Genomic DNA, 17,953 nt, shown 5'->3' with positions numbered 1-17,953 from the left:
CTTGTGAATGTGTGAAGATGTAATATATCCATATACTGTATGTGTGTGTGTGTGTGTGTCTTGGTGTCTCGATAGAGAAGCCGACATCAATCACTTCTTGATGTGAGTAAGCAGCATGATCACGTTTCCATAAGGGGAACTTTTATTTTTGCAGCTGGGACATAAAGGTGGGGCTCGGGGGCCGGGGGGGCGGGGGGGGGGTGACTCGGGTAGGGGGTTGCAAGCGGGGCCTTTGTGACCACATCGTGCGGGGTGGGAAAAAAAATCCTTCTGTGAATCCCATTGAAATCATTCGTGTAGTTACAAGCGCGAATACGAGCACGCGGGCGCTCGGCTTTCATGAGCGCGCTTGAAAAGGAACCGCCGATAAAAAAAATAAATAAATAAAAAAGTGATTCACGTCGCACCGCACTGCTCAGTCTCAGGACGTAAACGCACACACATGCGCGGCACACATGGCAAACGAGGCCATGGAAGCATTCCAGCACGCGACAGAGGATCTCAATTAAGAGAAGAAGGCAGCCTTGGCGCCGGGTTGCGAGGGGCTGCCATCTGGAAGGACGTGACCTGGACTCGCCGACTGGGAAGCCGCGACGAGGGGACGCAACGCAGATCCCCTTGCAAGGGAAATGCAAACAGATCGACAAAGCCGCATGGACAAATGCCACAAGAAAAAAAAAAAAAGGTTTCAGAGCCCATTATTGGAAAGACACACGGGCCACGTTCTGGGGCGCTAGCCTAGCGCCAAGCGCATTCTAAGGATGCGCAGGGTGGAGTTTTCCTCCTTTTGGTATTTTGCTCAACTTTACACCGCTAGGATTGGGTTGAATGGGGCGTTCGCGCCGCTGTGGGACGCTGTCAGGTCCATCAATTTGACATTCGGACTTCAAACACGAGGAGGAGACGGGAGACTCAATTCTGGTACCGGGGGGAACGAGGAAAAGCGTTGCTTTCGGTTCTCTGCACGTCACCCGAGGATCTCCCCGCTCGCCCTCTCATTTATTGGGAATCTAATGCACGGGTGTGTCCAACCTAAAGGATGAGGGCCGTTGAAGACACACTGAACTTGTTTGACGATGTGTGTGTATGAGTGAAAATGACGTACGTGTGTGCGATCATGACCAAAACACCCAAGCTGCAGCTGCTGTTGACGGTTCCGTCCACGTCCGACCTTGCTCCTGTTTAGTCTTCCGTACTTTAATCTCTTCCCAACCACTTTCTCAGAGAGGCGGTTGCGTCCCGCAACTGCCACACGACTATAAATGTGATGAAGCATTATATTTCTATTAAAAGCATAAGCGTTCTTCATTGCAAGCATAATCAATTTATCACTCATAACATGCAAATGTATGATAATTAAAAACACCGAAGTAGACTTTTCCCAGTCAATCCGCGCGGAGAAAAAAAAAAATACGTAGACGGGGCTTCGGCTTAGTAGCGCAGAGCGGAAAAGCGCTGAGCTAAAACTCACCGAACTGCTTTCTAACCGCGACTGAAAGTACAACTGATGATACTTCAGCAGACTGTTCAAAGCTCAACTCGGTGATAACGTCTGCGCTCGTTGTTCCTCAAAGGCCTTCGGAGTGACGTCTCCGTGCAAGCTTCTGACCGGCGTAGTAATGAAGTACTAATAAAACAATCATATCGGAAGAACAGGGCACGGTTGAATTCATCAGCACAAACAAAACGTTGACTGCATTTACGACTGCAGCAAATGTTGTAAAAAGGGGTCGAAATGATGCCGAGTTCACTTTGAGGGCGACGAGAAAGGAGCACCAAATAACTAATGCTCAATCCTGCAATTTTTCTTTCATCCAATTTTTTTCTGTTTTTGTTTTTAAATGGTGGCCGACATATTTTGTTCATGTTTCCATTGCGGGCTGAATAAAGGAGCGACTTATCTTACATCGGAGGCCCGCACAAACGCTTCCACGCCACCGAAGCGACCCGCATCCGCTTCCGGGATGGCAATACAATCACGTCAATGATAACATCATGACGTCACGCAAATGGCAAAAAAAAAAAAAAAAAAATGAAATAAAGTTGCTTCGGCTGCTTTTATTTCGAACGTCGACATTATCTTTGAGGTGTACAACCTCAACTGTGGCGGACGTTCAAGGATTTTGGAGCAATAAGTCCAGAAGACAAACGTTGGCGGGGACAAGGGTGTTCAGATGCTCATGCTAGCCTCTAGCGGGCAAGTGTGAATAAAAGTTTTGTTTGACGTGACCATTTTAGTCATTTTGACCGGGGCGATTGAAATTGGGACGACTTCTCAATATTTTGTCCGATTGCTGCCAAATTTGAACCACCTACACTAAACAGATGGAAGTTCTGAAGTGTTCCATCGACGCCGGCGGAAACACGGCATCGGTGTGATGTCTCGCCATTACAACTCAAAACTCCAATCAAAGGTTCGCTGGTGTTTGTGGGTGGTCCTGAAGCACGACGGGAGGTCGCCAAAGGTCACGTGTCCGCTGATTATGCGATGTGGTAATCTATTCCTACGTCCTATGAGCTCAATCACGGCAGCGGCAGAATCATGCTTCCTATTTTAGTTTTTTGTTTCTGTTGATGTCAGCTTAGGTTTTTTTTTTTGCAAACAAAGAGCATGTGTGCGTCTTAATAAGAAGCAGATGCCAGGACCTGTGGTTGCGCGCGTGGAGGCATTAAACGGTATCCTCGGCTTCCGACGGGGGCCCCCGTTTGACTGCTCGCCGTCGCGCGGGAGCTAATGAGGTGACGGCGTCAAATTGGAGACATCAAAGGAACGTCACGTACTTCCTGATGGTCACGCTGCGGTCAGCGACGGGGGCTTTTCTGCAGGTCGTCTTGAAAATCGGAGCTTCGTAAGAAGGTGCCGCTCTTGATTCGCCAAGTTCTTTCACACAAAACCAAGAAAAGCGGGACAGTCATTAAACTATAGCAAGGTTCTTTGCGTATATTGTAGCATGTATTCATTTATTTTTATATGGGTTTTTACAGCAGAAAGGCAAGTTCAGATCTACAGGAAGACATGCTGTGTAATTCACAGCAAGAAGAGGCGGAGAAGGTCCCCTGCTAAACTGGAGTAATGGTAACACTTAATGTTTATACTACAGATATACTCTGTTCGTGTGTGAGGTACCTCAACTGACACAACTGCCAGCCTGCTAGCACTTCTCTCCCTTATAATCGGCTCAGCGCCTAAAACGTATATTGTACCCAAAAACTGTGCCGATCTCAAAGCCAAAACGATGGAACACCATCATCTGCAGGGATTTGGGTTCACTCATAAGAATGCTATCAAAAAAATCACGATTCGTTCGTGCTCTTTCCCAGGAAAACAATAACAAAAGCACGCGTGGGCATCCGCAACCCTTCATTTGGTCGAATTGGAAAACTCGCGGCAAGCCTTTCAGTCCATATGTTGAGCAAATTTCACGATGAAACTCCGATTATTTAAAGTGTTGGAAATAAGCGCGTGGCGGCACGCGCATGCTGTTACGCAGCCTGGGTCACGCAGGCCGGCCTGCAAGATGGAGCCTGCCGAGCGAGTTGGCCAGACTCTCATTATATGTACGGCGCTGCTCTATGGTCGCCAGGAGCGCTGGGTAACATTGACCGTGTTTTGTCACCAGCTTTGAGCATGTATGAAAAGTGAACTAAAAACATGAATAAACACAGGGATGTGTAAATAAGTTATGCACACATGACATGTTGTCTTGTCGTCACTCTCAGGGAGATAAAATGGCTGACAAGACTGCCAGTTACTGATATGATCCACACGTAACTCTGAATACCTTTACAACATTCGACTTGATTTGTGCTCGAGAATAATCGACGGTATAAGATTAGATTGTAGCCAATAAAGAATGTTCTATTTGTCAAGTTAATAATGATTCATTCCGTGTGTGACTTACACTAACTTTCCGCCCTTATCTGGGCTCCTCCGCAATCAGGAACTTCCGGTCTCAAACAAGCCCTTACGAAGCCATCGAGAAGAGCGAGAACGCCATCTAGTGGCCGTAAGCACCAGTGCAAACAAACCACGTTGACAAAGGAGAACTCCTCTGACTGTGACGTCTCGTCTCTTGTTCAAAGCAGTGACGCGACGTTCCGGTCCGACGCGGGGGGTCTTGAAGGGGGGGGGGGGGGGGGGACCGGCATTTGAATTTGATTTAAACATGCGTACGAGCCGAATGTCTGGTCAAAGTTGAGGTTTTTCGAGAGGTGCCAAAAGGCAGCACCGCTCAGCTCCCTACCTGCTTGTCACATCCTGAGTCTTCATTTCAGACAACAATCAATTTTAAGAGAGGAAATTAAATAAAAAAATCAATAAACTATTAACCATGGCGGCCGAAATCACCGAGCTTTTGGACGGGGACAAGTTGTTTCTAACACAAATACGATATTTGGAGGAGCAGCTGGAGAAGTAAGATCATTCGTAGACAACAATGCTAGTTTGCACGGTAGCCTGTGAGCTTTTCTGTGGGGCGTTTAAACAAACAAACAAAAAAAAAGTAACTTAAATTAAGCAATGTAGCTTCTATTTGGGCTTGAAAGGTTGTTAAATGTTAATAACAAATCCAGAAAACACTTCCAGAAGGGGGGCTGCAAGTAATAAATTTTAATCATCAATTCATCTGTTGATTTTTTTTTTCTTCTAAGTAAATGAATTGGAGTTGAGAAAAATACTTCCCTCATTTGTATTTGACAGTGGAGAAACACACAAACATATATGGATTATGATTCGGTCACTGGTTTAGGCCACAACATGTCAGAAAATGGATACCTCGCGGAACAGCGGAGGTTCATGTCAACTCGCTTGAACCAAAGATGCATCAGTGGGATACTCGTAAAGGCTTGACAAGGAAACGATCCCAAAATGCTGTGACGGAAAAAGGTCGGAGTCCGGGGCGTGGATTGAACAAGTACACGGGCGTTCCAATTGACAAAGCGAGCGGCGTGCTTCGGGAGAACGACCTTGAAGTAGACCATACTCTGCGTTGCTCATGTGTTTCACAACCATTGAAGTACATTTGGTCGTTAGCGTGCAGCGTTGACATGTTCCCCTTTTCTGCCAGTTGTCAGAACAAATGCGAAGAGCTGGAGAACCAGGTGCAGGACCTGCTGTACGAGCAGCGGGTGCTCCGCAAGGACAAGGCGGACGTGACGCGCTACCTGAAACGCTCGCTGGATGCCAAGGACAAGAAGGTGGAGATGCTGATGGAGCAGGTGGAGAGCCAGCAGGAGGCGGCGGAGCGGCAAAAGGAGAGCATGGAGCAGCTGGAGGCCACGGTGGCGCAGCTGGAGGCACACATACAGGAGCTCAATGGGGAAATCAGCATGCAAGGTCAGAACGCGATGAGACCGACTCACCACCAACCACGTCCAAACTGCAGAGTCTTGTCCGAGTGACATGTTGGGTATCTTTGCGTCCTTGTCCTTGTCAGTGGGCAAGCTGGAGGCTCAGGCTGGGCAGCTGGTGGCTCTGGAGGAGAAGCTGGTGAAGCAGAAGCAGGACCAGGAGGCGGCCGTCCGCCGCCTCAAGGAGGAAGCGGAGCGAGACAAGACCAAGTAAGCCCTCCTCCCTTCCTCCCTCGAGCTTCCTGCGTCCCCAGGGTGGAACGTGAACCTTGTTGTCCCGGCAGCATGATCGCGGAGACCATGAGGAACATGGAGGTGGTGTTTGAGGACAAGATGGGCAAGGTGCTGCAGCAAGAGCGGGAGCAGAACAGCGAGAAGATGCATCAGCTGCAAAACATGCTGGGAGAAAACATGACCCTGTGGCAGGAGAAGGACGTGATGCAGAAGCGAGAGCTGGAGCTCTACTGCGAGGTCAGCCGCCTCCAGGAGGAGCTTGTCAAGAAGCCCAGACGCAAGCTCATCCGCAGGAAGGTCAGGACGTACACGTGCACATGATCTTCTCTTGAGGCCGCGTCTCACCGCGGGGCCAGCGAACCTTTGCGAGTCTTCATGAAGGTGCCGGAAAGTTTGGAGAAGGCGTCCTTGAACGAACCCCGGCGAGCATGCAACATTTGTTAACTTGGCGAACGCTCGCAGACGTCCGCCTCGCGGTCGGATACGGGCTTTAGACCGAGAACCTTGCCGCTTCTCTCGGGACTGCGATCACTTCTTTGGGCAAGGAGCTTCTATCGGGACTACAACGTCACCTTGGCCGGTGACTCGTGCCTTCACTCGGCTCGACAACCTTCTGTCGGGAGTTCTCCCGATGAGAATCCTTTCCCATGACTGGAACCTTCGCTGGGGACCGAAAGCTTTCTCTTTGGACCGGAATCTATCCTTGGCGTGAGAACCTATCATGACCAAAATCTTTTCCCTGGACTGAAACCTTCTCAGTTGACCAGTACCTTCTTTCAAGTCTAGAACATTCTCTTGAGACTCCAGCCCTTTGTTTGGTTCTCAATCCTTCTCTTGGGATGAGAATTTCCTCTCAGAACCCTGTCCGGTAACGAGTACCTTCTCTTGAGACCAGAACCTTCACTTGGGACTCCAACCTTCTGTCGAGACTAGAAGTTTTCCTTGGTGAGTAGAACCTTCATTCGGGACGAGAGCCCCTTCAGGACTGGAAGCTTCTCTTGGGACCGGAATCTGTATTTGAAGTGAGAACCGTATATCTGGACTTGAACCTTTGTGAAATCTTCTCGTGACAAGTACTTTCTTTCATGACGACAACTTCCCGGGACTACGACCGTACCTTGTGACTGGAAGCTTCTCCGGGGACTGGAAACTTCTTTCCGATGAGAACCTTCCTCCAGGGTTACAGCTTTTTTTCTTCGGACTACAATTTCACTTGGGCCTCAAACCTTACCTTTTGCCTAGGAGCAGCTTTGGAGACTGAAATCTTGGAATGAGAACATGATCGTGGGTCGATAAACTTCTCTCAGGACTGGACTGTTCTCTCAGGATGGGCACCTTCTCCCGGTCTCTCAGTTCTCTATTCTCTTGTGTCGAGAACCGTTTCTTGAGGCCGGAAGTGTCACTCAGGAGTGGAAGCTTCTTTGGGGATGAGAGTGTTGTTTTGGGACTCACGGCTTCCCATATCTTGTGATGACAATTTTCCATGGGGGCGAGACCCTTCTCTTAGGACTGATGCCTTCTCGGGACTTGAACCTTCTTTCTTGACTACAACCATAGCTGGGGACGAGACCCTTTACTAGGGACCGGACTTTCTCAGAATGAGAATCGTTTGAAACCTTGGCTGTGGGGGCTCGTACCTTCTCCACTTGAGGCTCGCAGCTTCTCTCAGGACAAGGACCTCCTACCTTGGAACTGAAAAACTATCAGTGTTTTGTTTTTTGGCCTATTTGTGTGGATATCCTTGTTCATGTCATGTCATTGTTCTCCTTCACAGTGATCGATCGGCTCGTGCGCTCTCCTTCTGAACTCCTAAAATGAAGCCATCGAGACAACGCCGGGAAAGAACTGCACACGTGATTTCTCACCGTCCTCCGACTCTTCTGTGTCACTGTCCCTGACAAGTCGACAAAACTGTCGTGAAACGACCTCATAAACTGGCGTGGAAATCGATGATAAAAGCACAGGAACTCAAAATACAGGAGTTCATCCAAACTACAAAACTATCATGCAGCATGCTTTGAAAAAATGGCAGAAAGTACGGTGCAAACCACAGAAATTGAAAAATCAACGACAGATGACCACAGATGACGTGAACTGTTGTGCCGAAGACAAACGACATAACTCGGAATCAAATGACATTTGTTGTCTTTCAAACTAGACAAACGAGCAACAATCTTAACATACCATCTGCGTCATCAAGTCACACAGATTACATGAAGCCCTTCAAACCACAGATAGGATATTTGTTCCATGTACAGCACTTTCTATATATATATATATAATATGTAGACACCACCAAATGTCATGTACACAGAAGCAATCTGCCTTGACTACTGTACCACTTGCAAAACTACACAAAGTACTAGACCCCATGCAAGAGAAGATCACACAAAGTAGATCCGCTAGTCGAGTCACGCGAGCCGCACTCACTGCCGAAATGCAGAAACTGAAACTCCCATACAAACACGGACTAACTCGATGACTTCCAAACAGCACAAAAGGAAATACGTGACACGGTGTCGAAAGATTCCAGCTGAGATTCCGCTGAGACAGACACAGAATCCGGAACGTTCCGGAAATGATGAGGAGTCAGGAATCGAAATGATAAGACCGCCAATCAGCTTCCCATAAGCAAACAACACCAGGCAACTTTGTAGGACGTGACCGGATAGCAACGGCATGACAGGCCGCGTCACTGCATAACATGAGATGGCACTGAATGTCATCACATGGAGTGAGAGAAAGCAACATGGCAATCAATGAGAACATGACACAAGACCTGATGACAAACTCCACAATAATACGCAAAATGAGTTATCAAAGTACGTCCCTACATGACGCTACGTAAAGTAAGATGACAAAAGACACCAGATAAGACGACGTAACAGAAAATGCAGCTGCTTTGACTGGTAGGTAACTAAACGGGGGCCACATCGGCGCAGTCCGCCCACCGTTAGATCCCCCGGCCAGCCAAAATCGGTCCGGCCCACCTCTCGAGTTGCGCCACCCGCCTCGGTGGATTTACGCCGTTCCCAAAAAGTCAAACAAAATAGGACGACGCGACACAAACTGCCTTACATGTCATGAGCTGACACGCTAAATGCGAGACAAACCGCGCCGAATGGCACCCAACGCATCATTCGTGGCGCTTCACATTTTGACCAAATGCTCGAGAAGCCCACCTTCATGGACAACCAACGGCAGGTTTCGGAAGGCGGCCCGGCGCTCCCTGAAACGCAACGTCGTGACCTGCCCGTCTTTGACTCCCTGGAGAATCACAAGTATTTCCTCCACAAACGGCACGTCCGTCCTCCTTTTCCTCTTTTGCGCTCTCGCCTGCGCACGCACGTACGGACCGAGTGAGTGCGCAATCTGATCAATGTCTCCAGGGGGCTTTTCACAACACGGCTGTTAACTGGAAACACATGTCAGCGCTCCGCCTGCTGAGTGAGACTTTTCGAGCTTGAAAATGTGCAAAAACATGCCTCTGAAAGTGAAAGGTGTCATTTTGATGTTAGGTATGGTCCATAAAAATTTTTTTAAAAAAAGTGTGTGGAATGAGAAGTGTGTGTTTTGAGCATATTAGATAGCCGGAAAAAACACACAGGTCACAGCGTTGTCGTTTCTTTAGAGCAAGGTTCGGCAACATTTGACACTCAAAAGAGCCACTTTGAGACACCGCTGGTAGCTGCAAACACTGAAATGATGCTAGCCTTTCTCTCTCTCTCGATATATATAAAATGAGGCAGCGGCCCGCATCTGGCCCCCGGGGGCCTTGAGTTTGATACCTGTCCCGTACGTTGTAGAAATTCTGATGAGAAATAGGTCACGTGATTACCAGATCACGACTTCCATATCCATTTCCCACATAAACATCCGTCACATAACCCGAGAGGGGACGGAGGCTTTTCCGTTGCCGCTCCCCCTCTTTGGAATGACCTCCCACTGAACATTCGGCAAGCCCCCTCGCCGCCCAGCTTTCAAACTCGTCTCAAAACCCATTTGTATTCTTTGGATTTTGACTCAGACTTGATCTTAGTTTGAGTGTTTTGGGGCTTTCTACTATCTTTGTTATTCATTCATCGGTGTATGTATGATATTTGCTGCATGTGCAGCACTTTGTATACAGCGGTGGTTGTTATCAAGTGTGGGACGATGCAGACTTCACCCCGATGAAACCTTTGCCCTGTTTCCGCCTCCAAAAGGCGGGGGGGGGGGGGGGGGGGGCTTGATAGGGGGCGTGCCTCGCTCGCGCCACAAAAACAACACGCGGACAGCGCCCGTGCTGACACTCAGTCAAGATGGAGTTGTATCTGGATCTTCGCTCGCAGCCGTGCCGCTCCGTATTCATGTTTGCCAAGTTGAACGCGATTCCCTTCGACTTCAAGCTGGTCGACCTGGCCAAAGGTAGACACACGCACAGACGCACATGTTGACTTGCCGCAAAGTCACCGGCCATGCAAAGAATTGTTTTGCTGTGTGTGTGTGTGTGTATGCAAGGGGAGCAGTATGGCGAAGAGTTTGGGAAGATCAGCCCGGTACGGAAAGTTCCGGTCATGAAGGACGGCGACTATGTCCTGACGGAGAGGTAAAAGCGAGCTTTGGAATAAGCGCACGTTTTCTCAGTTTGAAAGGTAACTGGCACAGAAAGGGTGCGGGCGGGACGACGATTCAAAAATGCTTTCATCGGCGTCTAAGGGGTGACCATGTAAAAGGGAAGAAGGAGATAACCGGTACGCCGTGTGAAGATTAACAGCCGAGATTAGACGCTTTCACGCCGCTCTTGAGGCAGCGTGAAAGGTACCGACAATGAATGTGGGGACAATGATTCACAGTGGTGACAATGTGAACGCGAGTAGTGGAAAACCAGAAAAGGGGTGTGACCCTTTCACGCTGCTCTTAAACGCTGCGTGAAAGGCATAGAGACAAAATGGGTGGCCAACCCCCAACGGGGTGTGCGAAGATTCAACAGCCAACAAGACCCTTTCACACTGCCCTGAAATGCTGTGTGAGTCGACATTTTAAACACTTTCAAGACAGTCTAAGAGGCCCGCTTCTCAAAGAAAATATACGTTTACATTCGGAGCCACCGCTGCGCTACCACCGCCGCCCGCCGTGGACCTCAATGCGCTGATCAGGAAGTTGTGTGAAAGTAGCTAATGTTGCTTTTTCCAGCGTGGCCATCCTTCAGTACTTGGCCGAGAAGCACGCATCCCGCCTTCCCGACCACTGGTATCCAGCTGATCTGCGGCAGCGGGCGCGGGTCAATGAGTATTTGTCCTGGCAGCAGATGAACCTGCGAGCCCACGGGTCAAAGGTTTTCCTGCTCAAGGTAGGGCGCCGCCACTACCCGTTGAACACTTCTCTTTCTATCTCCGCTTTATATGTACGGGTATGAACCACTTCCCGTAATTTATGTCAATAAAGACGTACACACAACAAAAACATGGAGGCGGGTCCTCACTAAACCACAGTAAAATTGTCATTCGCTGTAGTTAGCTTGTTTGCTAGTTTAGATAGCTGTGTGCTTTGTTGACTAGTTACTTAGGTAGGTCGCTAACAAAAAAACTACTTATTAATGTGATCAGTTTGCTATCTATTGCGTCTGTTACTGATGTCACTTAGCTAGATGGCAATGAATCGGTCAGTTGGTTAGATAGCGGGTTAGGTATGTACTCAAGTCATTTAGAAAACCAGCTAGTTCGCTTAAATTTATTTATTTTTTTGGTCAAAGTCCCGGCAAATCCACTGCACGCTCAATCATGTGTAAAGTGTCTCAACAGTTATTCACGATAACCGCGACCTTGCACAAGGGAACTAAACACACCTACTACTGCACCAAAAAATCCATACAGTCCAAAGTGTGTGTGCGTGTGTTAGAACATGTACCCGCTAGTGATGGGCCAGCCGGTCCCCAAAGACAAGATGTCGTCGGCCGTGGAGGAACTGAGCCAGACTGTGGACGTGCTGGAGAAGTATTTCCTGGGTGAAAAATTGTTCCTGTGTGGCGCCTCCATCTCGTTGGCTGACCTGGTGGCCGTGGCTGAGATCATGCAGGTGACGGAGCCACAATACCGAACAACTGACACATGCGGTAGGCTTTTGCCAGGACAATTCCATCTGCTGGATGTGGTGGGCCAGCCCTGGCACCCACAGGAAGCAGGCTGACACCAAATTTTTTTTTCTTTAGCTAACTAACTAGCTAGACAGTGAAGGGACTAAGTAGTTAACCAGCTTGCTAACTAGCCCAAAGATGACCTACCTTGCGATCCAACAACAAGCTATACAGCTAGCTAGCAACTCAGGAAAGTAACTAGCTGACTCAGTAGATCACTGTCTCAATGATCTAAGTTATAAATGAACTCTCTAATTACATTAGTAACTAACTAACTGACAAACCGCATGACTGACTTGCTCTCTATCCAGTTATCAAGCCAAGTGACTTAAGTAATGAACGAAGCTTGGCTAGTTAAATTCATTAGAAACTAGTTGACTTAACGGACCGACTGACTTGCTCACTAACGACCTGACTGACTTTGTCACTAATTAGCTATGTGACATAAGTGAACACACTAACGAAACGAATAACACTTATTGGCTAGCTCACCAACTGGCTAACTAATTGGCTAGCTAATTGACTGAATGTACAAATTAGCTAACTAAATATGTATCTGACTAGCTACCTAACTGTGTGACGAGGCAACTTGCTAACGAACTTGAGCAATAATCTGGCTACCTAACTTTCTAAATATCAAACGAGGTTTCCAGTGGAAATAGATTTTTCTGTTGTTCCATCTCATGGTTTTCTGTTTGTCGTTGTTATCATAGTCTTATTATTTGATATTTTGTGTTGTGTTTAGCCAGCGAGCAGTGGCGTGGACGTGTTCTCAGGGCGTCCCAAGCTGTCTGCGTGGTGCGAGCGGGTGAAGGAGGAGGTTGGCGTTGCACTCTTCGATGAGGCCAATGCCGCCATCATGACGAGCGGCGGCGTGGCTCAGTCGCTGCGCGAGGCAGGACTGCCCCAAATCTTCAAGGACAAATTCAAGAAAACTTTCTTGTGAATGTCAAAATAATAAATAAACAAACACTATTTTTAAAAGACTTATGATGATCAAACAGTAACGATGGCACAATTTTGGCTGTGCGCTGCCAACAAAACTTCAACATGTAACAGGTTTCTGTTAATTGTTACCCTGATCAGTTTTTGTTGTTGTTGTTTTTTTGTCATGTATAAAAATTTAATTTTGTGTTTTTTCTATGTCTGTGTCATCCAGGCCACGGTCCAGCATCTGGATTCTTCTGGTTTAATTAATTTTTATGTGATATTTCTTTTTTTCCAAAATGGGGTAATTACATTATTAGGCTTACAATATAATAAATACATCTAAAATAATATGTGTCGAAGCCACTTGTTATACCTCACAAATGATCTTTGTTCTCAATATCTTTTAATCATCTGTTTGTTGTTACGTCGTGTGGACCCGATGTGGATTGTTTTCAATGTTTTTTTTGGTCACAACATTCGTCAAAGGAGAAGAATCTGTGCTTGGTAGGGGTTTTTTTTTGGGGGGGGGGATCCCAAAAATAAAGGGAACACTTCTACAGCACAGCAGTTTATATCCATATTTAAATACTGTACAGCAGATGACACGGCCAGTAATTACATCTCAAAACCTCTAGGTGCCACTGTTTTCACATGACCATTTCATTCTTTCTCCTTCTTTTGACTTTGTGTATTTTTGTTTTCACGACCGCAAACATTAAAAAATGTCACCAAATTATTTTAAAACCCCTCATGTTTACGTCACATACAAAAGAACCCAACACTTTTTTTCCAAACCAACTTTTCACAGCTGCGGGTTTTCAATCAAATGAGGCCACGTGACCTGGGCACGTGAGAACAACACAGGCGACCGTTTCATGGTTTTGGTCAAAGAAATTTGGTCGGCAGCTGAAAGATGGTCGCGCTTTGCAGCTACGAGACCACCAAACTCGTCCGCATCCACAGCGTCCGGCTGGGCTCGCTCAAGTGGACGCTGAACGCGACGGTGCTGCTTTTCATATGGTGACGTCCCACTGTACTCTTTCAAGCCTTTTTATTCGTACTATTTCTAATTATTTTCTGTTCTCATCGTTCATATTATTTTGCCATTTTTAACAGCAGCTTTTAAAAAATATTCGTTTTGAAATTTCGACTGTTTGGTTGGCACCAACACTGTCAACGTTTTTTTTTTATTAGCAAGTCAATTAGGATAGCTTTTGGACCCCATAAAGTGGATAATGAATGTTTCCCAATTTACATATTTCAAGTTTGTACGCAGTTATGCTGGTGTGTGTGTGCGCGCGTATGTATGTATGTATATATATATATATATATACACACATACTGTACATAATTTTGTGTGTCAATGAGGCACACAAACTTGGATGTTACGATCGTATGATGTCATGACAGTTGTGCAAAATGGACATGAATGTGCAAGCGAAATGTAATCATGTGGGTTTGCATGCTAAATGGACATATAGGTTATGTTAGGGGCGCATCTCGAGTCGAGTGTGCTCAATGGAATAAACGTGTAGGCTAGCATACAAAATGGCCACACATAGGCTGGCATGCTCAAGGAACCAAACGGGCTACAATGCTAAACAGGCCAAACGTGTGGTCTACCTTGCTCGATGAACATACAGGCTGGCATGCTAAATGGATAGAGATGCTTATCATGCTCACCTGCCAAAATAAGTTTTGTTGTTTTTGTTGTTAGCCTGGTGATGTTGTGGAACAGAAAGTATCAACAATTTGATCAGGTGGTCAGCTCGGTGACTGCCAAGGTGAAGGGTGTGGCCCACATGCAGCCGCCTGGCGAGGGGGCCGTCATCTGGGACGAGGCCGACTACAGCGGCTTCTTGCAGGTCAGAGCGCAAACATGCGTTGCGTACGATGGGTTCATTTCATACCCTAAATTGTCCCCGGGTGTAATTATGAGTGTGAATAACACACTTCGTGTGTGTTTGGGAGCATGTCAAGACTTTGTTTGCGGCACTACTCATGATAGACATGCCGACCAAATTTCATGTTGCGAAGTTAAACTGGCTGTCGGGGGCCTTTTCAAACAAATTCTTGTGAGCCTCTTCTGTGTAACATTTCTGAACACAGACTTCATTGTTCCCATCTTTGTCGTCACCATCGCAAACCGCTCTCTCTCACACACACACACACACACACTCTCTGTTGTCGTCTCAGGACAAAAACTCTTTCTTCGTGGTTACAAACATCATCATGACCAAGAACCAGAAGCAAGGACGTTGCCCCGAGGTACCCCGTCATCATAGTGACGTGTCGTCTTGGCCACTCATCTTCACATCATTGTCATGACAACAAAGCTGACATTTCGTCTCTCAGCCTCCCTCAAGTGGCCGTCGGTGTCAACATCACAGCGACTGCGAGCGAGGGGCCTGGGACCAGCGCAGTCACGGTAATTTGGTTTTACTCCTTCACGTGACATCATCAAACGCTCACCTTGTGACCTTCCGCTAGGGATCCAGACGGGCTCGTGCGTCAAGTTTGACGCGTTGGCCCGAACGTGTGAGGTGGTGGGCTGGTGTCCCGTCGAAGTCAAAAACAAGCCTCCAAGGTCCGCGTGGGCAGCTTCGCCATCCTTTCTATAGCACTGCTGAATGCTACAGTGAGAAATGCGCTGCTCTCCATGTAGGCTTGCCAGGTCAATAGAGAATGCTAAGTGGACACAGTAGAGAGCATGCAGGCCGGTCATCAACACGTGGGCTAGCATGCTAAAAGGACTCGGGAGAAACCTTTAGCCTACCGTGCTAAATGCTATGTGTCATGGTAGCGGATGCCTGCATGTATGTGTGCACATGCAGGCCTGCTCTACTGGCATCTGCGGAGAAGTTCACGGTGCTCATCAAGAACAACATCCGCTTTCCCGCCTTCAACTTCATCAGGTGACATTCCAACGCACACTTTTTCGATCAAACGGGTTTATCTGTCGCTATCACGTACGTCGTGGTCTATCTGGTAGGAGGAACATCTTACCCGAGATGACCGAGTCGTACCTGCGCAAGTGTCGGCGCGCTAACGACTCTTTGTGTCCGATCTTCATGCTCGGAGACGTCGTCAACCGGGCTGGGGAGAACTTCTCAACCGTGGCGGTGGAGGTGCGAACAGCAGTCTGGTACTGGTACTGGTACGGTCTGGTACTGGTAGTCTGCACTTCCACAGCAGTAGCATCAGGTATCGATGTGTAACACGTATCAACAGAGCACATGTTGTATCGACATTGCCACTGCTGGTATCGGCACTCGACACCCCGGTATCATTTGGTACCGACGAACTGACACTCCAGCCGTCATCCGGGGTCGACGGTGTGAACCGGGTATCGACTGGTATTGTCCCGTCAGACTGGTATTATGTTTGCACCAGATATCAATTGGTATCGCCGTGTATGTTTGTAGCAAAACATTTGCTGCTGGTCCGAACAAAGTCACGTACACACACACACACACGAGTGTTGCACACTGACCTGCGCACTTGTGGTCCACAGGGGGGCGTGATAGGCATTCAGATCAAGTGGGACTGCGACTTGGATCATCTGACCAGACGATGCCTGCCCGCCTACTCTTTCAGACGCCTGGACCAGAAAGAAAGCAACAAGACCCTCTCCCCCGGATTCAACTTCAGGTACCATTCAAAGGGTCAACTATTCTTGGCCGTGGCGATTCATGTTTGTCAAATATTTGCCAGGTTTGCAAAGTACAAGACGGTGGATGGCGTGGAGGAGAGGACGCTTTACAAAGCTTTTGGCATTCGCTTTGACATCATGGTCTTCGGACAGGTCACGGCTGTTTTTTACGATACTTGTACGTTTAATATCGTCGTTGCCTTGGTTCGATAAGGTACATTGTTCTTCCAGGCGGGAAAGTTCAGCTTCATTCAGCTGATCATCTACATCGGCTCCACATTGTCCTACTACGCTCTGGTAAGCTCACCTCACGCAAAGCATCACCCAATATCGGCATGAATCCCACCCGGTATCAACTGGTTTCAATGTTAACGAGCAGCTCAAACTTGGGGTCAACCGCTTCACCCCCCGGTATGACTTTGTAGCGCCAGGCTCCCCCTCGCATCAATGCACTCGGGCCTGAATTTTACAGGTATCAACACGTTTCTACTTGGTATCGGTGTGTTCCAGCTGGTATCAATATACCGCCCCTCTGTACACACCTGGTTTCCGTACCACCGCATGTTACAACAAATATGACTCACTATCAATGTTGTTGGGCTGCATCAAAAGAAGTCAAAAAGAAGCAGCCACGCGCTCATCGTTTGATGCGCCAACTGTGTCGTCACCCGTCCTTGCAGACCACGGTTCTGCTCGACTGGCTGATCGGAACAAGCTGCTACGTGGCCGAGGAGGGACAGAACTACTCTCGGAGGAAAGTGGAGTCCATCCCAGACAAAAAGGAGGTTCGACGCGCTTTGTGTCGTCATGTGCCACATTTCAAGCGGCGTGTTTGCGTACGACTTTTGCGTCTTTGCGTGCGTTTCAGCGCATCCTGTGCGTGTCGTACGTGGACGAGGAAGACATCCGTCTGGTAAAAATGTCTCATAAGAAACGGCCACAGGACGCCGAGAGCATTGGTGTTCAGGCACGACGGGTAAAATTCCAATTCCATTTGTCACATGCAGCGTCAACGTGCTCACTTAGGTCTGTGCTCAGCATTTTCACTCCTGTTTGATACTTATGCGATATCAACTTGTTAGGACCTGGTATCAATTTCATTGGAGCAGATATCGTGTGGTCTCAAGACATTTTTAGCAGTTGGCGAATGGTTAGCGCGTGATCCTATCAACACGTTTGCAACCAACATCTCGTCTTTGTCCAACCAGGAGGACATAGGTCACATGACGGCAAGCCTCTGCCTCCTAACTGAGCCTCGGTCCTTCCCGGCTACCTTCTCCGAACCTTGCTCCCGCCCTCCTCCGAGCTGGTGCAAGTGCGGTGGCTGCAGCGCCTCCCCCTTCCCCCAGGAGGAGCTGTGCTGCCGGCGCGGCAGCGAAGGCCCCTGCGTGGCCTCGTCGGCGCTTTTCCACAAGCTCTCACTTGAGCGCACCCTGCTGGAGGCGCTGCTCCTCTACCGGGAGCCCTTCACGCCGACGCCGCCCGGCGCCGCCGCGCTGCGCCGCTGCGCCTACCGCCAGTACGTGGCCTGGAGGTTGGGCGAGCCGCCGGCCGACTGCCGCCCCGCCATCCCGCGCTGCTGCGTGACGAGGATCAGGGAGGCGTTCCCCAGTCCGGATGGACGATACGGCGCATTTGCGCTCGCCGAGCACGCGGCCATGTAACTTAAGATG

The 17,953-nt window shown here is 48.4% G+C and overlaps 3 protein-coding genes across 3 annotated transcripts; all 3 read left to right on the top strand.

The window, feature by feature from the left end:
* The first annotated feature begins 4,328 nt into the window (after nucleotides 1-4,328).
* Nucleotides 4,329-5,904, top strand: cfap157 (cilia and flagella associated protein 157). The gene is made up of 4 exons (XM_086111183.1): nucleotides 4,329-4,414; nucleotides 5,067-5,335; nucleotides 5,436-5,559; nucleotides 5,634-5,904. The coding sequence occupies exons 1-4, from the start codon at nucleotides 4,332-4,334 to the stop codon at nucleotides 5,902-5,904; spliced, it is 747 nt and encodes a 248-aa protein (XP_085967309.1). The 5' UTR covers nucleotides 4,329-4,331.
* Nucleotides 5,905-9,850: 3,946 nt separating this feature from the next.
* Nucleotides 9,851-12,976, top strand: gstt1a (glutathione S-transferase theta 1a). Its single transcript, XM_086111164.1, has 5 exons — nucleotides 9,851-9,990; nucleotides 10,084-10,171; nucleotides 10,759-10,915; nucleotides 11,464-11,640; nucleotides 12,444-12,976. The coding sequence occupies exons 1-5, from the start codon at nucleotides 9,885-9,887 to the stop codon at nucleotides 12,642-12,644; spliced, it is 729 nt and encodes a 242-aa protein (XP_085967290.1). The 5' UTR covers nucleotides 9,851-9,884; the 3' UTR covers nucleotides 12,645-12,976.
* Nucleotides 12,977-13,529: 553 nt separating this feature from the next.
* Nucleotides 13,530-17,944, top strand: p2rx7 (purinergic receptor P2X, ligand-gated ion channel, 7). Its single transcript, XM_086111180.1, has 13 exons — nucleotides 13,530-13,648; nucleotides 14,346-14,493; nucleotides 14,825-14,896; nucleotides 14,984-15,056; nucleotides 15,119-15,215; nucleotides 15,463-15,543; nucleotides 15,621-15,756; nucleotides 16,143-16,279; nucleotides 16,343-16,433; nucleotides 16,512-16,577; nucleotides 16,961-17,065; nucleotides 17,149-17,256; nucleotides 17,489-17,944. The coding sequence occupies exons 1-13, from the start codon at nucleotides 13,542-13,544 to the stop codon at nucleotides 17,942-17,944; spliced, it is 1,677 nt and encodes a 558-aa protein (XP_085967306.1). The 5' UTR covers nucleotides 13,530-13,541.
* Nucleotides 17,945-17,953: the final 9 nt, after the last annotated feature.

The sequence above is a fragment of the Hippocampus guttulatus genome, chromosome 5, assembly GCF_054856545.1.
Source record: "Hippocampus guttulatus isolate MCC_2025c chromosome 5, RoL_Hgut_1.0, whole genome shotgun sequence".
Classification (NCBI taxonomy): domain Eukaryota; kingdom Metazoa; phylum Chordata; class Actinopteri; order Syngnathiformes; family Syngnathidae; genus Hippocampus; species Hippocampus guttulatus.
Note: the sequence above shows the minus strand (reverse complement) of the source record. Positions and strands in the feature narration are given on the sequence as shown.